At 36.2% G+C, this 24,761-nt stretch overlaps 1 protein-coding gene across 1 annotated transcript in view; it reads left to right on the top strand.

Moving 5' to 3' along the window:
• The window catches only part of C1H3orf20 (chromosome 1 C3orf20 homolog), a 96,522-nt gene that overhangs the window by 48,827 nt on the left and 22,934 nt on the right, over positions 1–24,761 (top strand). The window contains exons 11-14 of the mRNA XM_051982890.1: positions 5,234–5,354; positions 11,642–11,876; positions 13,705–14,017; positions 17,169–17,276. Of these exons, the coding sequence (XP_051838850.1) occupies positions 5,234–5,354; positions 11,642–11,876; positions 13,705–14,017; positions 17,169–17,276 (777 nt within the window). The remainder of the gene's footprint in view (positions 1–5,233; positions 5,355–11,641; positions 11,877–13,704; positions 14,018–17,168; positions 17,277–24,761) is intronic.

Raw genomic sequence — 24,761 nt, 5'->3', positions numbered from 1 at the left:
TTAAAAACTCTGTCACAGGGAACCTTGTTAAATGGCCTCCCCAGACACCCATAGCCTAGTGAAGACCAACCCAGTTGGAGCAACAACGAAAACTGCCTTCAAAGCAGGCACAGCTTTAAAGGTCCCATAGCCTGATTCTCCGCTAAATATTTATATGCAGTTGTGCTTTGGAAACTAGGCAGCTCGTCAATTTAAATGTTTTATTGGCCCAAAAGACAGGCAGTATGGGCTGTCCTATTGATGGATTCTTCACTTTTTTCCCATTAATTGGTTCATCTTTTTGATTGTGCAGTGGATTGCGGTTCTAACAGTATCTCTTATTTCAAAGCTTATAGCTTTCTTACATTTATAAAGATTTTGTTTAAGCAGAAAAGAGTCTCGTGTCTAACTGAGGGGGCACACAGTCAAGCAGATAATTTTTATCAGCATTGTAACCATTAGGGGATCTTGAATGTAATCGATTACTTGTAAAGCCCCCTCTAATTCTATGATTCTATATTATTGTTTGATGAGGATCTTTCCAGGTTATTTGGTGTAGACTTCCCTCTCCCCTCCCCTTTCTGAGAGGTATTAATTCTTTCATTTCCCAGATCTTCTAAAGGGAGGTTGCCTAGCCTTTTATTAGGAATGTTGTGAGGAGGGAGGCTTATTCTGGCCTAGAGTAGCTAATCATTGACATATCTTATAATTCCAAGATTCCATCTTTCTTTTCTTGTTCCTTCTTTTTATTGAAGCAATGTGATATGGTGGATAGAACACTAGAATGGGAGCCAAGGACCAATGACTTCAAATAGACTTTGTTTTATCTCATGGATGAGGAATTGGTGTCTCTGAAGTATAAGGTGCAGTTTCTGTTCCAAGAACAATAACGTAAACCCACAGGTGCCACTAAAAGAAGGATGATCCAGCTAAGCTTCAAAGAAAATGAAATAAGTGACTTTTGTTGAAAACTTTCTGCCAAAATGTATCAAAGTAGCTATTTGTCAACCTGGAATTAATCAGATAGACATCTATGGCCTAATGGAGGCATATTGCAAGACATGATTAAACTCCCAAGACTTTACAAACCTAATCACTGCTACCAACTATTGGCAGTTTGTGTACATTTAAGTAATATTGCCAAAAGATTTATGGAAAGTGTAAGTAGGAATTCTAAAATCTTAGCCAAGTAATTGAAAGTCTTAGGGGTGCAGGGGGTTTCTCATCCTTCTGCCCAATGGGAGACAAGGAGAAAGGGGGGAAAGATGAGGGAAAGAGAAAAACACAGACAGACAAGAGACAAACACAGAAAGAGACAGAGGCAGATAGAAACAGAGAAAGACACAGAGATAAACAAGTAGAGGTAGATTTGTCTGTAATGAGTTACTTTACCTCAGTGGTACTCAAAGTGTGGTCCAGAGAATCCTGGGGTCTCTGAAACCTTTTCAGAGGACCCAAAAATTCACAATTTATTTTTATTTCTAATATTGTAAATTATCAATAAATATAACCCACATAAACAAAAACTCCTTGGACAGATTCTCAATAATTTTTAATACTATAAAGATAGTAAGAACAAAAGTTTGAGAACTCCTGCTTTAGCTCCTTCCTGACAGAGAGGTAATAGATTCAAGGCACAGATTGAGACATTTATGAACATGGACAATGGTATTTTGTTTTGCTCAACTATACATATTTGCTATAGGAGGTTTGTTTTTCTTTTTTCTTTAAAATTACTTTTTTGTGGTAAAAACAAAATGTAAAAAATTGCATGGATAAATATTATGGAAAGCACTTTGGTGAAGATCAAAGGAGAGAGAAATAAAAGTCATATTGACATTAAAGTATAATACAGAACATCTGAACAAAAGAAAAAAATAAAAGGACAATTGGGGAAACATCACAAGCCTGGCTCAGAGGCATGATATGATATTGATAAGGGACTTAATTTTCTGAACATTTGCTGGAACATTCGCTGTTAAAAGTAAAATAGCTAATATGGATTGAGCTTTATACTAATTTCATTGTTTACAAGTTAGAGGAAAGGATGAAAAGAACTGCTCTTCTAGATTTGATTTTGACCAACAAGAGAGAGGTGGCTGTTGAAATGAAAATGATTAATACATTGGGGGAAGTTAGCACTTCATAATGGCATTATGTCGCTTTGTGACAATGGCAATGTAAACTAGGAAATGTTTGACATATACTTTAGATTTTAGAAGAGCAGACTTAAAAAGATTTACAGCAAGTATAAATAATTTCATAAACTCTAAATTTCTGTCAGGAAAGTCAATTTAGGAAGGATAGGAATCTCAGAAGAAAATTCTAAAGACCCAAACAGAAATAATTTTGGTGATGAGGAAAATGGGAAGTTGTCTAAAGAGACTGATGAGGATACAGTCATCAATCAACTTGGATTTTAAAAAGATATTTAGGGGAAATGGAAGCAAGATCAGGAATTGGAAGATGATACAAAAAGAAATGTGACAAAGTGCTGTAAGAAATGTCAGGAATACTGAAGCTCAGAATAACTTGGTGTTCCGGTTTTCAAAAAAGAAAAAGGAATGATGTAGATTCCACAAACTAAAGGCTAATGAACTTGGCTCTGAATACTGGAGAAACTCTATAATGACTTATCAAAGAACTGGTTGATAAACATTTAGGGAAGGAAGCAGGAGACACAAAAAGTCAACATATTTTCCTTTAGTGCAAATCGTTCTCCTTTTCTATATGGAAAATTTGTAGATTTCAATAAAGCAACCAACAAATTTTGTCATGTTATCCTTGTGGACAAGATGGAAATATATGATCTATAAGGTCAAACCAAAGGAAAAAGTAAAAGCTATATGAATTACTGATATCAAAGAGTATGAATGTAGGTTGATGTCAGCTTAGAAGGAAATCTTTAATAAAGGGTTGAAGAGACAGTCCCCATCTTCCAATATTTATTTTAAAATTCAATGAGCTATTCTTTCAGAAAATATTGCGTATCTGCTACATGTGAGAGACCATGTTAGGTGTTATAAAATGCTTAAACTTTCATCTTCACATCACCTTAAGTTCTTCCAGCTCCTTGGTCTTAGAAAATTCTATAATTCATAGCTTTTTTTTTTCAGGAGGGGGCTATTTTTATATAGAATTTGAGAGGATTAGCACACTTAGCAGTGTCAAGGATTCACTGAGGGATGCAATTATAGTATGACTTCTGGGATTACCTCTGGATTCTAGTCTCATTTTCATCCAGCACATGGGCTAAGGGAGTAACTAGATATATTAGAAATGAATCATTATGGCCATTTTTAGTAAGACCTGCAAAAGAGAGGTGCAGATTGTTTTTTTTTCCCTTGTAAGATGTGAATTCCTTGAGAGTTGACTGTCTTGCTTTTCTATTTGTATCCCTAATGCTTAACACAATGTTTTGCTTATAATAAAGTACCTAATAAATGCTTTTTATCCAATTATTTATTCATGAATTGATAATAGCAAACTTCAGATATGTATAGAAGAAAAAGAATTCAGAAGGGGTCATGGAAGCAAAAATATATTTTTCTTATTATTAGAATGAATACAATGTATTTATTAGATTGAATACAATACTTGTTACACACCATAAATCAAAGACGTTTATAGTTTCATATACAAAACTTTCTTATTTTCATTTGTTTATTCGAACATTTGCTTTTATTAATAGTTACTTGAATTTAGAACAATATACTTTTAAAATCCTGATTTCTGGATGAAGCATAAAATTGTCAACAAAGGTTTTAGTTAGAGATAAGGAATAAAATTGTGATTTCATTAGTTTAGAAATTTCTGGGTTAGAAAACTCCCACTACTTAATAGAGATCAACACCTTCTTTGCAATCTTTAATATTAGAGGGTTGCAAATACACTGAGAGATTAAGTGACTTCCTGAGGGTCAGAGGCAAGACTTGAACCCAAGGTTTTCCTGGCTTCAAGTTTGGCTTCCTAACCGTGACATCATACCTTCTCTCTCTAGGATCTAAAATTGCCTGTAATTCTCCTCTGAAAAGTCCAATCGCCTTAGAAGTCGTGTCCTCTAGAAGGGGATATTATTGTCCCTTCTCACTAAGAAAGGTAGTGGGATGAATCTTTGAGAATAGGCCGAACACACCCCTTTTTGTATTGGCAAGAAACTGGAAACTGAGTGGATGCCCATCAATTGGAGAATGGCTGAATAAGTTATGGTATGTGAATGTTATGGAATATTATTTTTCTGTAAGAAATAACAGGATGAATACAGAGAGGCTTGGCGAGACTTACATGAACTGATGCTAAGTGAAATGAGCAGAATCAGATCATTGTACAAGGCAACAACAAGATTATATGATAATCAATTCTGATGGATGTAGCTCTCTTCAACAATGAAATGATTGATGCCAGTTCCAATGACCTTGTGATGATGAAAGCCATCTACACCCAGAGAGAGGACTGTGGGAACTGAGGGTGGGTCACAACATACCATTCTCACTCTTTTTGTTGTGATTTGCTTGAATTTTATTTTCTTTGCCATTTTTTTGTTTTTCGATCTGATTTTTCTTGTGCAACAAGATAATTGTATAACTATGTATGCCTAAAACCAGAAGTTCAGTTTGTAGCATAAAAACAGTATCGCAAAGATAAGTTTCAAAGACTTCTGATTAACACAAAGACTAGCCACAATTCCAGAGGACTCTTAATGAAACATGCTACTCACTTCTAGATAGTGAAATGATATACTCAGAGTACAGACTGAAACGTGTGTGTGTGCGCGCGTGTGTGTGTGGCCAATGTCAGAATTTATTTTGCTTGATTATATACATGTCTGAAATGGTTTTTGTTTTCCTTTCTTTCTCAATAAGAAGAGAGATAGACATGAAAATAAAATAAAACTGAATTTAAAATATGTATGCCTATATTGGATTTAACACACATTTTTATCATGTTTAACATATATTGGATTACTTGCCATTTAGGGGAGGGGGAAGGGGAAAGAGGGGGAAATTGTAACAAGGTTTTTCAAGGGTCAGTGTTGAAAAATTATCCTTGCATATGTTTTGAAAATAAAAAAAACTTCAACAAAAAAAGAGAATAGGCCAAACAGTTTTAAGAAGTTATATTCATTACCCTGAATGCCTGTTAGTATGCCTTTGGTTCCTCTGCATCACAGAGCAGTTCAGGTTTTCTGCAGGTCAAGAGGAGATGTTGCTCTTGGCTAACAATGACAAGTATTTCCTCTTCTTGGTCTTTCAAGTATTGTTTTAGACGGGGTCCTGAAGAGGGAACATCCAAGATGATCCGAGCACTGGTTGAGATTAAGAAGCGATTTCAGAAGACAGTGTCTCAATTTATGAATTCTGTTTTGCTGTCAGCAGGTAAATATCAAAAGAGTGAAGAAGTCTGGTAGACAGGTTTTCTGGAGCACTCCCTTCCCTGTGGGTTTTCTGTAATTTGTAAAATACATATCAACCTTTAATTATGTTGACCAATGCTTTTTCATTCCAAAAATCCCTATTCATCCTAAGTACTGGCTCAAATGTTTTTGTGCCTCTTTAATTCATAAGCACTTCTGAGACTTGTGGGATCACCCCTCTACATCCCCATACAATGAGGTTAACCTTGATAATTAGGAAATTAGGCAACTTCTTACATGGTATGAATTATAAGTTTCCAGTTAGGGTTTCTCTGATTCCAAATATATTCAAATATAATTCATATAAAATTATAAAGTAAAAGTCAAAAGGAACTTCAGATGTTATCTTGTCAACTCCTTCATTTTACAGGCAATGAAACTGGGTTCAAAGAAAAGTGACTTGCCCCAAATCACACTGAAAGTAAATATCAAAATTGGGATTTGAATCCAGGACTAAGCAACTTGAGGGCAGGAACTGTCTTTTTCTTATCTTTGCATTCCCAACATCTTATGTATTCTTAACACTACACCTGACACATATCGTATGATTAATAAATGTTGGTTGAGCATCATGATGCTTGTTGGTGGAATTGTGAACTGTTCCAACCATTCTAGAGAACAGTTTGGAACCATGCCCAAAGGAATATAAAATTGTGCATACCTTTTGATCCAGCAATACAGTTACTAGCCTATATCCCAAACAGATTATAAAAAGGGGGACAGGACCTACATGTGCAAAAATATTTATAGCAGCCCTTTTCATTATAGAAAAATATTGGAAATTGAGGAAATGCTTATCAATTGAGGCAATGATTGAACATTGAATATAATAGAATACTGTTGTACAGTAAGAATTGATGAATAGGCAGAGAATCTGGAAAGACCTGTAGGAACTGATACAAAGGGAAATTAATATCATCAGGAAAATATTGTATATAGTATCAGCAACAATGTATCACAACCAACAATGAATGAGTCAGCTCTTCCCAGAAACAAAATAATCCAAACAAGTATAAAGGACACACAAAGAAAAATGCTGTCTACATCTAGATAAAGAACTCTTGGACTCTGAATGCAGATTGAAGCATGTTTTTTCTCTTTATTCTTTTTTCTTGTTTTTTAAACCTGTTTTTTCACAATTGTGACTAACATGTAAATATGTTTTACAAAATAGCATATGATAGCGCAAAGTAAATTGCCTACCATATTAGAAAGATGGGAGAGGAGAGAGGAAGGGAGAAAAATATAGAACTCAAAATCTTGTACAGATGAAATGCTAAAAATTGTCTTGATATGTAAGTGGAAAAAACAACATTTTTTTTTCTCTCAATAGTATTTTATTTTTCCAATGGCATATAAAGATAGTTTTCAAAATAGTTTTCAGCATTCATTTTTGTGAGATTTTGAGTTCCAGATTTTTTTCTCCCTCCCTCCCCAAGATAACAAGCAATATGATAAAGATTATACATATACAATCATTTAAAACATATTTCTGTATTAGTTATGTTGCGAAAGGGAAATCAGAAAAGGGAAGTTCAGTAATGGCTAAGAAATAGAATAGTCTATCAGTGGAATAGGTTAGGTTCACAGAACAAAGTAGTCAATAACTATAGCAATCTAGTGTTTGACAAACCCAAAAACTCCAGCTTTTGGGATAAGAACTCACTATTTGACAAAAACTGCTGGGAAAATTGGAAATTAGTATAGCAGAAACTAGGCATTGACCCACACTTAACACCGTACACCAAGAGAAGGTCAAAATGGGTTCATGAGCTAGGCATAAAGAATGAAATTATAAATAAATTAGAAGAACATAATCTATCCTATGTTCACCTCTCAGACCTATGGAAGAGGGAAGAGTTTGTGCCCAAAGAAGAACTGGAGATCATTATTGATCACAAAATAGAAAATTTTGATTATATCAAATTGAAAAGTTTGCAGACAAGATTAGAAGGGAAGCAATAAACTGGGAAAACATTTTTACAATCAGAGTTTCTGATAAAGGCCTCATTTCTAAAATATAGAGAGAATTGGCTCTAATTTATAAGAAATCAAGCCATTCTCCAATTGATAAATGGTCAAAGCATATGAACAGACAATTCTCAGATGAAGAAATTCAAACTATTTCTAGCCATATGAAAAGATGCTCCAAGTCATTATCAATCAGAGAAATGCAAATTAAGACAACTCTGAGATACCACTACATACCTGTCAGACTGGCTAGAATGACAGGGAAAGATAATGTGGAATGCTGCAGGGGATGTGGGAAAACTAGGTGGAATTGTGAATACATGCAGCCGTTCTGGAGAGCTCAAACAGTTATCAAACTGTACATAGGATACAGCAATGTTACTACTGGGCTTATATCCCAAAGAGATCATAAAGAAGGGAAAGGGATCTGTGTATACATGAATGTTTGTGGCAGCCCTCTTTGTAGTGGCCAGAAACTGGAAACTGAGTAGATGCTCATCAATTGGAGAATAGCTGAATAAATTGTGGTATATGAATATTATGGAATATTATTATTCAGTAACAAATGATCAACAGGATGATTTCAGATAGGCCTGAAGAGACTTACACGAATTGATGCTGAGTGAAACGAGCAGGGTCAGGAGATCATTATATACTTCAACAACAATACTATGTGATGATCAATTCTGATTGACCTGGCCATCCTCAGCAATGAGATGAACCAACCAGTTCCAATGGAGCAATAATGAACTAAACCAGCTATGCCCAGCAAAAGAACTCTGGGAGATGACTAAGAACCATTACATTGAATTCCCAGTCCCTATATTTTTGCCGGCCAGCATTTTAGATTTCCTTCACAGGCTAATTGTACAATATTTCAGAGTTCACTAAGTGAAATGAGCAGAACCAGGAGATCATTATATACCTCAACAATGATACTGTTTGAGGATGTATTCTGATGGAAGTGGATCTCTTCGAGAAAGAGAGCTAATTCAGTTTCAATTGATCAAAGATGGGCAGAAGCAGCTACACCCAAAGAAAGAACACTGGGAGATGAATATAAACTGCTTGCATTTTTGTTTTTCTTCCCGGATTATTTATACCTTCTGAATTAAATTCTCCCTGTGCAACAAGAAAACTGTTCGGTTCTGCACACGTATATTGTATCCAGGATATGCTGTAACCTATTCAACATGTAAAGGACTGCTTGCCATCTGGGGGAGGGGGTGGAGGGAGAGAGGGGAAAAATCAGAACAGAAGTGAATGCAAGGGATAATGTTGTAAAAAATTACCCTGGCATGAGTTCTATCAATAAAAAGTTATTTAAAAAAAAAGGAAAAAAAAACAATATTTCAGAGTTCAGTTCTTTTTGTACAGCAAAATAACAGTTTGCTCATGTATATTTATTGTGTATCTAATTTATACTTTAATATATTTAACATCTACTGGTCATCCTGCCATTTAGGGGAGGGTGTGGGGGGGAAGGAGGGGAAAAATTGGAACAAAAGGTTTGGCAATTGTCAGTGCTGTAAAATTGTCCATACATATAACTTGTAAATAAAAGGCTATTTTAAAAAAAAAGAAGAAGAAATGATATTTTAAAAAAAATCAGAGAAATGCAAATTAAGACAACTCTGAGATATCGCTACACACCTGTCAGATTGGCTAGAATGACAGGGAAAGATAATGTGGAATACTGAAGGGAATGTGGGAAAACTGGGACACTGCTACATTATTGGTAGAATTGTGAATACAGCCATTCTGGAGAGCGGTTTGGAACTATGCTTAAAAAGTTAAAAAAAACTGTGCATACCCTTTGATCCAGCAGTGCTACTACTGGGCTTATACCCCAAAGAAATTTTAAAGAAAGGAAAGGGACCTGTATGTGGAAGAATGTTTGTGGCAGCCCTCTTTGTAATGGCAAAAAACTGGAAACTGAGTAGATGCCCATCAATTGGAGAATGGCTGAATAAATTGTGGTATATGAATATTATGGAATATTATTGTTCTGTAAGAAATGACCAACAGGATGATTTCAGAAAGGCCTGGAAAAACTTACATGAACTGATGTTGAGTGAAATGAACAGGACCAGGAGATCATTATGTACTTCAACAGCAATACTATATGATGATCAATTCTGATGAACGTGGCCCTCTTCAACAGTGAGATGAAACAAATCAGTTCCAATAGAGCAATAATGAATTGAACCAGCTACACTCAGCAAAAGAACTCTGGGAAATGAGTATGATGAACCACTACATAGAATTCCCAATCCCTCTATTTTTGTCTGCCTGCATTTTTCATTTCCTTCACAGGTTAATTGTACACTGTTTCAACTCCGACTCTTTTTATACAGCAAAATAACTGTTTGGACATGTATACTTATTTTGTATTTAATTTATACTTTAACATATTTTAACATGTATTGGTCAACCTCCCATCTGGGGAAGGGGTAAGATGGAGGGGAAAAATTGGAACAAAATGTTTTGCAATTGTTAGTTACCCATGCATATATCTTGTAAATAAAAAGCTATAATAATAGGAAAAGCGAAAAAAATGAAAAACTGTACGTACCCTTTGACCCAGCAGTGTTTCTATTGGGCCTGTATCCCAAAGAGATCTTAAAAACAGAAGGGGACCCACATGTGCAAAAATGTTTGTGGCAGCCTTTTTTGTAGTGGCCAGAAACTGAAAACTGAATAGATGCCCATCAGTTGGAGAATGGCTGAATAAGTTATGGTGTATGAATGTTATAAAATATTATTGTTCTGTAAGAAACAATTAACAGGATGATTTCAGAGAGGCGTGGAGAGACCTACATGAGCTGATATTAAGTGAAAGAAGCAGAACCAGGAGATCATTATACGCGACAACAAGAAGATTATACGATGATCAATTCTGATGGACATGGCTCTCTTCAACAATGATATGACTCAGAAATTGTTCAGTGATGAAGAGAGAACTGTAGGAACTGAATGTAGTTCACAACATAGCATTTTCATCCTTTTTTGTTGTTGTTGTTTGCTTGCATTTTATTTTTCTTCACTTTTTTTCTTGTATGACATGATAATTGTATATTGGATTTAACATATTTCTACCATGTTTAACATATATTAGACTACGTGCCATCTAGGGGAGTCTGTGGGCGAAGGGGGAAATTGGAACACAGAGTTTTGCAAGGGCTAATGTTGAGGAATTGTCCATGCATATGTTTTGAAAAATAAAAAGCTTTAATTTAAAAAAAAAAAACAAAAGGGAAAAATCTAAGAAAGAAAAAGCAAAGCAAAACAAGCTGTAAATAGTATGCTTTTCTTTGTATTCAGTCTCCATAGTTGTCTCTCTGGCATTTGGATGGCATTTTCCATCCCAAGTCTTATTAGAATTGTCTCGGATCACTATTGCTGAGAAGAGTTAAGTCATATCATAATTGATTACCACATTATCTTGCTGTTACTATGTACTCCTAATTTTGCTCACTTTTCTCAGCATCAATTCATCAAAGTCTTTCAAGGTTTTTTCTGAAATCAGTCTGCTCATAATTTCTTATAGAACAATAATATTCTATTACATTCATGTACCATAACTTATTCAATGAATGGGCATCCATTTAATTTCCAATTCCTTGTCATCACAAAAAGAGCTGCTACAAACATTTTTGTATACGTAGTTAAAAAAAACATCTTTTCCCTCTTTTGCCATCTCTCTGGAATACAGACCTAGTAGTGACTCTGATGAATCAAAGGATATGCATAGTTTTATAGCCTTTTGGGCACAGTTCCAAAGTAGGCTCTCCAAAATGTTTGGATATTTCACAACTTTTCCACCAGTTTCCCACATACCTGCCAACATTTATCATCTTTAACATGTAATTTAGCCAAACTGATAGGTATGAGGTGATACCTCCAAGTTGTTTTAATTTGCAAAAAAAAAAAAAATACTATTTAAAAAAGAATAAATGGGATTTAGTGGAGGGTAAGAATTGCATGTTCTATAGCTTTGAAAGGTTTCCCAGTAGAAGTGGGGCTTGATTTAAAAGAGTAATTCTATATCAGCCTTAAAGTAAATGGTAGGAACTACAGAGGTGGGATGGACACAAGAGAGTTCTCTAAAGTAGGGAAAGTGTCAAAAATAAAGGTAGAATGGACAAAGGAACCTTGCGTGGTATAGTTAACCAACATTAAGTCAGACTGAGTGGAGGACAGGATTTGGACAGAAAAGCAGTAGTAGAAAAGGTCAGATTCTGACTCACAATGACATATCTTACACTCTACTCCCAGGCCTCCTCACAATAGACTATCCAGTGAAGGATGAAATAGACCTCAGCCGGTTCAGGAAGATAGTACCATCCTTAATACAGTGGCGTCCCAAGTCAGCATTGGAGTCAATCACCCACAGTAATTCAGCACTACGGTCTTCTTCCCCTGGGGAGCTATTCCAGGATGATTCTTCAACAATAACCATGAGCGTTTCTAAAAAGCAGTCTATCAGAATCCCATCCAGAATCACTGCCAGGTGGGTTTAGACATATACTTCCTACTGAAATCATCTGGGATCTATGCACATAAAACCCGTATCTGTTGACCCAGGGCCTGTCCAAATCAAGAAACCCATCCAGAGCCATTCACAATCTGCTAATGTCATTGATCTGTCTTGAGAAGGCTACACTTGGAGATTTATGCTAAATTCTTGATGCCATATTTTAACCCGCACTCCTATTGTGAGAGCCTTCCATGTGCCAGTAAGCCAGTTTTTCCATCATTCTATAAGACCAGAAACACACACTGGCACTTAGAACTATTTTGCCTCATATTATAATTATTTTCATTTTATCTATCCATCCAATTCAGCAAACAACTGTTGAACAACACCCATTATATAAAAGACCTAAGAAAGATACCAAGATCTATAATACAGCATCCCTATCTTATAAATTTTTTTTATTATTGATCCTATTTATCCATCTATCCATTGATAAATTGGAGAATGTCAGAGAAAGGTTATGAGATGTTGAAGGGGTCTGAGATCATGTCAAATGAGGATCACTTCAAGAAAATGGAAATGAATAAAGGGAAAACAAGGGGTTTAGACAGGGATGGAATGATAACTGTTTTTAATAGATACTATTTACATGGCACTTTATGATTTGCAAAATACTTTACTGTGGGAGGTAGATGCTATTACTATGCCCTCTTTACAGATGAGGAAATTAAGGCAGACAGGAGTTAAGTGTCTGGGAGACAGATCACTAAGGTTCAAGTTGTCCCTTAATTATGTGAGATACCTCCCAGACTTCCAATTAACTCATATGTAAAAATGGGAATAATTATCTCAAAAGTTGTTAAGATGATTTTGTCTGAGTCCAGGTCCAGTACTTCACCTAGCTACTTCAGTACTTCAAATAGTTTTATATACTTAAAGAATACTCTTATGGAAAAGGAACTAACTTTGCTCTCATTGCCCCAAAGAGGAAGACTCAGGAGCAATGATGTATAAAAATTTCAAAGGTATGGTTTGATGCATCAAGTAAAGGGAAATATCCTAACAATGAGGGTTATCTAAGAAGCAGTATGCGCTTCTGAAGGAGATAATGAGCTTCCCATTATAATGAACTTTAAGGGAAGACTGGATAAGTTTTAGGTTATTAGGTATACTATAAAGGCAACTCTTATTGAAGTGTAGGTAGATTAGTTGGCCTCTGAGCTTCTTTCTAAGTCAGAAATTCTGGGATTTTGGGAAAACTATTCAGAAAAATTTCATCCATTTATTTTTTAACTTGGGAAGAGATTCTTTTAAAGTAGGAACTCTGCCTCATGCTATGCCCATGTCTGAGTGTCTGGTGAAAAAAAATTCAAAAGCTATGAGTCATGTTTTAAAATGCAAAAAATAAAATACAGAGGATTCAAAAGAAAACCAATATATTGAAATACAGTTATCACTCCTTCCCTCCCTCTCCCATTCTATTCCAAACCCATTACTTATCACTTCTCCCTTAACTCACTTCCTGGTAAATGCAAACTACATGAAAGATACAAATGTGATGAGATTTTGGCAAAGGAAAGAGGTGATGAGGGGCAAAACACCAGATTAAGAACCCTTGTCTTTTAGGATCATGGTAATCACTGATTTTTGAGCTGGAAGAGACTTTAGTCTAACTCTTATTTTCCAGCAAAGAAATGGAGGCTCTGAGAAATCTCTTGTCCAGATTTCCAAAGCTAGGAAATGTGTGAGGCAATATTGAAGCTAGATCTCCTCATTCCCTTTTTAGGGAAGGATGGGATTAGGTATTTCAAATTGTCCTCTTCTCATTCTGGGGGATGGGGGAGGGGTTTCTACTTTACAGGTCCAAATCAACAGGTATCATTGAACAAAAGCCCCCCAGCACCTGGGCTTTCACTCTCGCTGACTGTCCCCTGATGCTCCGGAAGCTACTGCTCAAACAGGACACTGGCTTTGGCTGCAGATGTCTGGTGAAAAGCCCTACACTCACAGACCTAGAGTTAGAAAAGTTCATCTCGGCTCCCAGGGACCCAAGCCAAATCCTGGTGCTCTATGTGATGACTTCCCAGACTTCTACCAACACGAGCCATCTGGAATGGATCCTGGACTCACTCTATTTGCACAATCAGTTTGGCCGACCCTCTCCTTGCATTCAGGTAATTGGAGCTCTCCATTACCCAGCCCAAGCCAAAGTCAAGAATAGTCATAGATAGCATGATAAATGGGAAACATTTATAAAAGAATTGTACATGTTCAACATATATTGGATTACTTGTTGTCTAAGGGAGGGAGTAGAGGAAGGGAGGAAGAAAAATTTGGAACACAAAATTTTGCAAGAGTGAATATTGAAAACTATCTTTAACGTATTTTGAAAATAAAACTCTTATTTAAAAAAATAATAGGCATAGAACTGACCCCACATATGAGTAGAACTGATGGGCAAGTAAAGGCAAAAAATTTCAGGGTACACCTCCACACCTATGTGATTGTAATCTCATCATTTGTCACTCTATGCTTAAAGAAAGCATTAAAAGTTATTCTTTTCTGGTAGTCTTTTAAAATTATTATTATATATGATATTATTAATTATCAAACTAATTTTTAAAAATATATTACCCATATTTCCTTTTCCCACTCCCTTATCAGAGAACCATCCTTTGTAAACAATAAAGGGAAAACAATGAAGAAAACTAATCTACACATTAAAAAATCTGATATATCCAGTCTTCTATCTCTTCATAGCAGAAGAGAGAGAGAACTACTGAAGGCTCTTTTGGGAATGAAAATGTGCCAACCTGATGGGGTAAATACTGAACCATTTGATAAGACTTAGTAGTAAACTTGTTTCTTCAGATAAGTTACTCCTACCTAGGGGCCACCAGCCCCTAGGTAAAGAGACATAGATCAGCTAAGTTTGGATTGTGTTTGGAGAAACTGGGAGAGATGGTGGTAGAGTAGGGATGAAAAGTAGTTCAAAAAATATTCATTATACAAATTACTGCCTGGGAAATGCAAAAGGAACACCTCAGGGGGTGGAATTTCTGAATCAAAGGCTCTCCTTGGATGTCAGAAGAGCTAAACTGAAAATCCCCTTTGAACATAGAAAGTGAGAAGCTTATCTATGAAATCCAGCCCAATCTTTCAACTTTGTAGATGGGAACAAAAAGGCCAAAATAGTTACCATAATTTGCTCGAGAGCCTATCTCAGGTTCATCGTAAGAGCCAGACCTAGAATCTAGAATTTCTGTTTCCCAGCCTAGGGTCCTAGAAGAATCCAAATATATCATCAATGAAATATTCTCCTTGCACTGGGGGATATGGAAATGGTTATATTCCTTTAGCCCTTATGCCTGAGGCTAGCAGATTTTTCTATTCTGTGTCTGTGACCCAGGGTTAGCACTCAGTCTGGGACCAGAGAATGAATTCTTTCAGGTCTAGACCAGCATTAAGGGTCAGTCTGTGGCTGAAGTTAATGGATCAGTCATTGTGTTAGGGAGTCTGTCAGAGTTTGGTGTATGTTCAGTGTTAAAATCAATGCTCAGTGTGGAGGAATTACTATGTGGTGAGGGCTAGCAGGCAGTTTGGGAGGAGATTTAAACTGTGTCCCAAGTTGTATGCTTGTCCCCAGATATATGTAATTTGCCTAGATGCCATCTCCATACCCCCTGTTTGCCTGTACCCAGCTAGCCTTGGAATCTCTTATTGGAAAAAATCTGAAGATTCACCAGCAGTGTGACCAAATGAAGAATTTCAGGCCACGTAGGTGTGATGTTTTGAGTATGATTATTGTCTTCAGTGGAAGAATGGGGACCTTAGAGCAGTTTCCTATTCTGTTCTTCTTCAGTTCCAACAGTCTGGCTGTCCTACCCCAGGCCTCTGTCTTTTCCCTTAGATCCCTGTCCTCCAATTCTAAGTCCTCCCTCCTTCCCTCCCTCCTTCCCCTCCTTCCTTCCTTCTTTCCTTCCTTCTTTCCTTCCTTCCTTGCTTCCTTCCTTCCTTTCTTCCTTTCTTCCTTTCTTCTTACCTTAGTATTTGGAGAATGCCAAAAGCTCTTATAAACCTTCAATAACGTAGAGAGGTAAAACAGAGCTGAGATAACTACTTCTAACTATGTGACCTTGAGCAAGTCACTTAATTTGTGCCTTTGTTTTATTATGTGTAAAACAAGGATGCCAGAATATCTGAGACTTAAAGTTCCTTTTAACTCTCAATCTATGATATAGAATCATGAGAGAGATCCCTTGAGAAGTAGCAAGAATAATGAATTAAAATAAGAAGCTACTAGATTACAGATTGGGTGCCAATTCTTCTCTTATGCTGTCCTATATCCCCTACACACCAAACTGAGGATCATTTTGTTCAGCTTGTGATACTTATCAGTACAAAAATTCCTTCTCTTAATGGAGTTCCTTCTATGATTGCAAATTACAAGCCCCTCTTTAGTTTACTGGAGAGTTTTCTGATTTTCTCTGACATCCAGTTGGTGGGTGACTAATCTTTTGATGATGACTACCATCCTGACCTTGCCCCCCAATCTTAGTTAGGCTGGCCCCCAGACAGCAGACATCCAAAGCCATACCAGCCAGACTTGGTATTGATAGGACTTGCTGGAGGCTGTGCTCCTCTGATATAATCCAGGAGATGCCTGGATATGCCATAATAATTCATCAGTGTAAGACTTCAGTAAGAGTTCTGAACCCTTCCCTTCCTCCATATCCTAAGCTCCTTTTGAGGAAACTGGTAAAAATCCCATCTTCCTATATTAATGTCAGACTCAAAAAAATTCTTCCTGAAGAAGTGTTCTCAAGGGGCTAGTTTTAGAGTATGACTGGGATTTGCCAATTACTTTGGATGTTTCATGTCAAAATATCTCTTTTGTGAACATAGGATCATAGATTTAGAGCTAGAAGGGAACCTCACTATACAGATGGAGGAACTGAGTCACACCATAGAAAAGTTTACTGACTTGCCTAAGATCACATAGCTAATTACCGTGTAAAGGATCATATTCTCTTTTTAAAAATTTTTTATTAAAACTTTTTATTTTTAAAACATATGCATAGATAATTTTCAACATATACCCTGTAAAAATCTTGTGTTCTAAATTTTTCCCTCCTTTTCTCCCTAGATGGCAAATAATCCAATATATGTTAAACATGTGCAATTCTTCTATACATATTTCTACAATTGTCATGCTGAAATGCCATATTCTCTATACCTAAGTTGAACTCCCATTTATGTGGATTTTCAGGATAATCCACAACCCCTAGTAAAAATAAACCAACTGTCATTTCTGTGTCTTTGCAGTGTCGCCGTGATCCTTATCGCTTACTGCGGTATAATATCCATAGTGCCCTCCAGGAAAATCCACCACTGTTGGTACAGAAGTATGCAGTCTCACCTGGGATGATTCTGGTGAGTTTATGGCAACAGCCAATCTTTGAAGGAGGGAAGATTTGTCATGAATGGATGGATGGATGGATGGATGGATAGATGGATAAATGGGTGGATGAAGGGACAGATGAACAGTTGAGGGGATGGATGACTAAAGCCCTTATTAAGTCTTTATTATGTGTAAATCATGGCAGTCCCTGCTCTCTGGGAATTCAGTCTAATAGGGACCACAAAACATCTGGAAGGTTTTAACTGCAGGTCAGATGGAAAGGTTCCATGGTCCTTAGGGTACACAGCAAAGGAGATGATCATGCTGCTCCCTTAATGTCATCCCCACTGGCAAAATCACATCAATTTCTCATGTTCAACCATTTGATACTGGACTGGACACACTGCTATTTTAAATGACCTCAGGTCCATGGTGCTGGTCTGTTTCTATAAAAGTTTGAGGGTAAATAATAGCTTGAGGTAAATTTAAAAAAAAATAGTGATGGTTTACTTGCCCAATACAAGCTGCCCTCTGTCTGTCCCTCAGGATTTCTTGATGCTTCCACTGGGCTGATTTGCCTTCCCTGTGGATAGCTGTGGATCTGCAGTGGGTAGGGATGGTCAGTCTCTGCTCCCCGGGAGTTGCTTCCCTGGATGATGGCAATGAGGGATTCCCTGGAAGCAGGCTCAGGGGAATATGGATGCTGCTCCTCCCAGGGTTCTCCTGCCTATATCCCTATTAGTGGCAGCTGGAGAGCAGCTATTGCTGGTGATAATGAAGAAGTAAGGTCTCTTTTCTACAAGGTCCTTTTTCACTTCTCCTCTCAATAATGTCTGGGGAAGAGGGAGGGGGAAGGGATTGGGTTGGAAACAGATCTGGTATTTAAAAGGTAATGAGGTGGCTCAGTGGATAGACTATCAAGCCTGGAATCAGAAAGATGGGGTTCAGCTTCAGATCTTAGAAGCCAAGTGGGCAAATAACCAAACTTCTGCTTGCCTTAGTTTCCTCTCTGTCTAATGAGGATAATGAGAGCATCTACTTTCCAGGGTTGTTGTAAGGGTTAAATGAAACAATACTTCATTAAAAATAGGAACTAGCATTTATATAGCACTTACTGTGTTTCAAGTGTTGGGCTAAGCACTTTACAAATATTATCTCACTTGTTCCTCACAACAAGCCTAGGAAATAGGTGCACTTAGCATTGTGCCCCACACTTAGTAGATGCTAAATAAATGCTTGTTTCCTTCCTTCCTTTTTAACCTGGGAAAATCATTTAATGTCTCTGTGATTTAGTTTCCTCATCAGAAAAATGGAAGAGCGGATTTAATGACTTCTAAGGCCCCTTTTAGCTCAAAGTGTATGAATCAATGAAGCTGTGATCTCTTTAATTTAAATATCCTTAGTTTCTTCACATGTCTTCCAACATGGCATAATTTCCATTGCACTTACTCCCTTGCTCAGTCACTTTTGTGTCTGACCCACTTCATGGGATGACATATATAGTACTAATTATACTTGGAGCACCAGGTCCTCTCTTGTGCACCCCTAAGAATCCAAGTCCTTTGAGAATGAACTTTTCTCACTTCTGAGCAGTTCTAGATATACCAAAGGCAATGAGAAAAGTACTTGTGGAATTGAAATGCAAAAGACAGAATTTAAGCCTTCATCAGAGTCAAAGTATCTGTGATCTCCTTAACACTGGTGAACATCCTAGGATGGAATCATCTTCTATCAATATAGATGGAGTACCCTGTCTGATATAATAGATCAATTCTGAGGAGTCACAAAAGGCAACCAAGGAATTTACCAAGAGTCCCACACAGACTAGTAAGAGCCATATAGTAAGATTTAAACTCAGGTCCATCCTGTCTCCAAGTCCAGGGCTCGATCCATTACCTTATAGGATTCTTTTCCTCACTGGAAAGACTTCACCATACAGTCAATCTAATGGGCCCCATTGAACCTTGCTATTGGACTCCAATGATGAGGTCAGAATAGAAGGAATTGAAAACATAGCCAAACTCCACGGAATTGATTTTGCTGAAAGTACTGTCCCTTTGCCAATAAATTATTTCCCAAATTAATCTGTACACAAGAATTACCCATTGAAGAGATGGAGTCCATGAATCCTAAAGATAAAGTCAACAAATGCTGCATTTTTTAAATCTGGGGCTAGCATTTTGTATTTTTAAAAGTATTTATCATAATGCCTTCCCTTTTCCTTTTCAGAGCTGTCATTAAAGATTTTTCTAAAATTACATTTAGATTAGATTTCTAATGCAACAACATTGAAAGATGAATTAGCTTTAAATAAAAAGAGTTTTCATTAATAAAAGCTAATATTTATGGAATACATATATGAGAGCATATATACATATACATACATATATGTATTTTTAAAAATCTCAAAACAGCCCTGTGAGGGGAATGCTATTTTTATCTCCATCTTACAAATGAGAAAATTGAAGCTTGGATGAAGTGACTTGCTCAGATGAGTGTCAGGGAAGGAATTTGAATCCAAATCTTCCTGAATCCAACTCCAACATGTAATTCTCTATACCAGAGGTGTCAAATTCAAATAGGAACAGGGATCCAGCTAATCCTTAATATAATAAGAATCTCAGGAGGTGAAATACTGATTTAGTTTTAAAATGCAATTATCTATGTTTTATTTAATTTTTTAAATTTTGTTCAATATTTTCCAATTCCATTTGAATCTATTTTGTGTCATACTAAGGAGTGTTGCCACAGCAGCCAGATGGGATGGGCCAAGTACTTGGCACCTAAGTCTATATTTATTTTGAGCACACACTCCCAATGTGCATATATTTACTTATTTAAAAATTACATACATGTACTATTGTTGAAGGTGAAATAAATAATATTTTAAAATAATTATTTATTAATCCTACAACCCCTTTTTGCTTTCACTAAGCTTGTAATTTTTAGTGTAAGCAATATAGTTGATATGCTTCAGCAATTTTTTATTCTTGATTAGTCTCTTTGGGATATAGAACCTTGAAGATCTGATTTTAAGTTCAGTTCAGTTCAGTATTTAATTTTAATGGCTATTGTTGAAAAAAAAAGATGCCTAGATCCAAAGAAGTGTATCACTGACTATGCTTAATAAATTGTGATGTGCATTTTCCAGATATATCTACCAATTATGCAAAGTTGTGGGTTGAAATTTGACTAGTAAATTCTAAATTTCCTTGATATCCAAAGGTGCTTCTTGCAAACTAATCAGAAGATTTGCCATTTTTGTATTATTAAACAAATAGATTCAAAACTTACTGCAGTGTCTTTTAGGGAAGATTTTTTTAAACAGGTTAGAAAATTCTTTTTCCATGTTTTTGATTACAGCAACACAAGCTTAGTTTTTAAATGTCTGGATAATTGTGATGGTTTCATGTTATCATTAACTAATATCTCCAGGCATAGTATACACTCAGACATAATTTGCATTGGAAGTTTGCTTTTGTTTCTATCTCTAATACTTAGTCCAGAGTTTAGCACAGAGTAAATGCTTAATAAAAGTTGTTCCGTTGTTAAAGTAACCCTATTTGGAATTTTCTTGGCAAAGATATTAAAATGCTTTGTTATTTCCTTTTTCAGTTTTATTTTACTGATGAGGAAACTGAGGCATAGTTAAGTGACTTGTTCGGAGTCACATTTGTTCAAAGACACATTTGCAGTCAAAACAATGAGTCTTCCAGACTCCAGGCTCAGGCACTCTATCCACTGCAGCACCACCTAGCTGCTCAGTTGTTAGTTACTTGCTAATTTATATGTAGAGTAATGTTTATTGCTTGAAGTAATGGATAAAAATTCATATTTCAAATAATCTTGATAATTTCCCTTTTTTGGCCAGTTTGTCAGAATTTGTTAAGTCATCATTCTTTCTCTCTGCTCATGGGAGAGCAAAGAGCAATCCATCTCTTTCCTCCTTTTTTTTCTTGAATTTACACTTTTAGAATTGTTTTTAGTCTATGGTTTTGCTGCAGGAATCTTTGTAAATCAGGAAACTTTCCTGGTTTTGAGAATTAGTTTAATTGAAACAGAATAATATCATCCCCTTCACTTGGTGGAAACCTCTTTTCTTAGGAAAACTTGATTACTACGGATGACATATGACTGCATACTGACTTACATATTCTACACATGACATATACATATTGAATGAGTACCAATGTCAACCCATATATTAAATATTAGTAAAGCTTATTTCTTTTTTAGATAAAAATAGAAATAGAAGGTCATATATTTTTCTTCCCCATGCCACACTGAAATATTGAGATTCTTTATTATGGAGTCTCCATCTTCAGTAGTCTGAATTGGTGATGGTGAAGAAGCTATGTTCTCAGTGGCTCAAGGTTTACAAATTGGGAGACCAAAGGAAGGTGAGAGCAGCAAAATTCAAGGAGAATAAGAAAAGTAGGCATTTGTGTGTGTGTGTGTATGTGTGTGTGTGTGTGTGTGTGTGTGTGTGTGTGTGTTTAATATTATAGCTTTCAAAAAGACCTTTGAGAGCCATGGTTCTGTGGTCCTTAAACTACAGTTGGGAAACAATTCTCTCAAAGCCAGATAGATCTGGGCAGTAAAAGGGGTTAGTGCAGAAGGTAGGAACTGCTCTATTTGCTCCAGAATGAAGACTTTCTTAGAGAAAGAACAGAGGAAACTTCAAGCTGGAGAGAATTGGGTTTTGGCTGTGACTGCTGGCCTCCATCATTCCTGGGATTGTTTCTTTATCCCATTACTCTCCTTTTTCCCTTGAATCTGTTCTTCTCTGTCTCTTTAGGGATATTCAAGTTACAACATTATTGAACAAAGATAGCAGCTAAAGTTGTCTTAGTATGTCTTCTAGACAGTAGTTCACACATTTTTTCTATAAAGACCCCTTTTTTAATATAAAAATTATTGTAGACCTTCACATAATAGTACTTGTACTATGAGAAAATCTGTGTGGTTAAGTTGTTTTTCAGTCATGTCCAACTCTCTGTTATTCCATTTGAATTTTTCTTGGCAGAAATACTAGTGAGGTTTGCCATTTTCTCCTCCAGATCATTTTATAGAAGAGGAACTGAAGCAAACAGGGTTAAGTGATTTGCCCAGGATCACACGCTTAATAAGTATCTGAGGCCATATTTGAACTTATGACAATGAGAAAATATATGTTGATAAAAAGCCACTACTGAATCTCATCCATCTACAATTTATAAATTGACTGCTACATAAAAATACCACACTATAGGTGATGGAGATATAAAACCAAAACAAAACAGTTTTTCCCCTCAAGGAACTTAAATTCTAATATATAAAAGATAAATAAATACTTAATAATTTGAGGGGTGAGTATTCTCAGCTAGGGAAAGCAGCAAAGAAGTGATGAGTCTTGAAAGTAAATAAGGAAACATAAGAGTTAAAAGTTTCATCTTTAGAGAAAATAGAATACATGAAAGACAGCCTTATAGCAAGGCAAGAAGGTACACATACAATGGCATATTTGGGAAACAGCAAATAGGACAATTTAACTGAGATGTAGAAAGGCATGAAAGGCTCAAAAATCCCAGAAGACTGGAGTTGGATTGTGAAGAGATTATGATGAAGCTGAGGACCTTGCATTTTTGTCATTCAATCATGGCCAATCTTTGTGATCCCATTTGGGCATTTCCAGGCAGACATACGGGACTGATTTGCTACTTCCTTCTCTAAGAACTGCTCCTGTTCATTTTACATATGAGGAAACTGAAGTAAACTGGATTAAGTGACTTTCATAGGCCCACATTGCTAGTAAGTGACTAAGGCTGGATTTGAACTCATAAAGCTGAGTCTTCCAAATTCCCAGCCCAATGCGCTATACACTGTGCTATCCCCTGTACCCTAACTGTCCCTTGCCTTTTTGATCAGAGGCAATAGGGAGCATGGAGGGGATGGCCATCTGACCATTTTCAGGCTATTTAATTAAAAGAGAGAAATCTATGAATAATGAGTTATTACTCTGAATTTAATAATATCTGAAATGATTTAAGTTTTTATTAATGACACCACCATTTACATACATTTAAAAATAGTAACACACATGTAGCAGGTAATTTTTAAAATTTCAAACTACATGTGTATATTATTTTTCTGTATAATTGTAATGACACACTACATGTCTGTATTATATTTAAAATTTGAAATTTTTGAATATTTAAAGAAACACATGTGTAACATAATTTGGTTTATGGAAAATATGATTCTTATATATGGATTTGTAAACTCATTTCAGTAATTCTCCAGTCCCCAAGGGGCCAGCCTTTACAGACTGTGAACCACTGAGAACCACTATTCTACACTAGATCAGGGCTTAGTAATAAATGCTAAAGATGTCTCTGATTGGTGTCCAAAGCATCTGTTTTCCCTTCCCTTCTAGCTATTTTTTTTTGTTTCATTCTTGTCTTTAATTTTCACTCCAGTCATTTCTCCCTTAACTCATCACACTCTATCCACTGACTCCAGGGAAAAAAATCCACACAAAGTCAAACAACCAGTGATCATTTATGACAGCATAAACCTCTTTGCACATTCGTTGTTCCGCGTTTCTGCCTGACAGGAGACAAGACTGTTTATTAGTTTTCTAGGACTGTGACTGCTGATTCCAATCCATCAGTCTGAATTGTCTTTAGTATTGTTATTGTCATGCTACTGTCGTCATTGCAAATGATGTTCTCTTTTGCTTACTTCATTCTGCATCAGTTCATATAAGTCTTCCCGTGTTTCTTTAAATTTTATATTCATTATCTCTTAGTACAAAACTATTCTGTTACATTCATATAGCATCACTTCTTCTGCAATTCTCCAATCAAATCCAAGTTTACTTTCAGGGCTTTTTATTGTTGGTGGTGGTGGTCATACTATCACAAAGAGTACTGCTATAAATATGTGGAGAGCCTTTCTATGATTTTTGATCTTGGAACATATGCTCTGAATAGAATCATGGGGGGTCAGTTCCATCAGCAGTAGATTTGCGTGCCTATCTTCCCACAGCCCCTCCAACATTTGCGATTGCCACCTCTTGCAATCTTTGCCAATTTGCTGCATGTGAGATATGAAAACTCAGGGTTGTTTTAATTTGCATTTCTCTTATTATCAGGCATTTGATACATGTATTTCATGTGATTATTGATTTGTTTGCAATTTTCTTTCTGAGAACTGTTTATGTCTTTTGACCACTATGCATTTTTATACTATTTCTATCCTTCCCTAACATTCATATCACTCTTCCTCCTCTATATTCCTTCTCCTTTGTTTTTCTTTCTTTCTTTATCTTTTTTCTTCCTTCCTTCTTTCTTTCTTTCTTTCTTTCTTTTTTCTTTCCTTTCTTCCTTCCTTCCTTCCTTTTTTCTTTCTTTCCTTCTTCTTTCTTTTTTCTTCCTTCCTTCCTTCTTTCTTTCTTTCTTTCTTCTTTGGTTTCTTTCTTTCTTTCCTTCCTTCTTTCCTTCTTTTTCTTTCTTTCTTTCTTTCTTTCCTTCCTT

Source organism: Antechinus flavipes, chromosome 1 (assembly GCF_016432865.1).
Source record: "Antechinus flavipes isolate AdamAnt ecotype Samford, QLD, Australia chromosome 1, AdamAnt_v2, whole genome shotgun sequence".
In the NCBI taxonomy this organism is placed as follows: Eukaryota; Metazoa; Chordata; class Mammalia; order Dasyuromorphia; family Dasyuridae; genus Antechinus; species Antechinus flavipes.
This window is presented reverse-complemented; position numbering and strand designations above follow the sequence as displayed.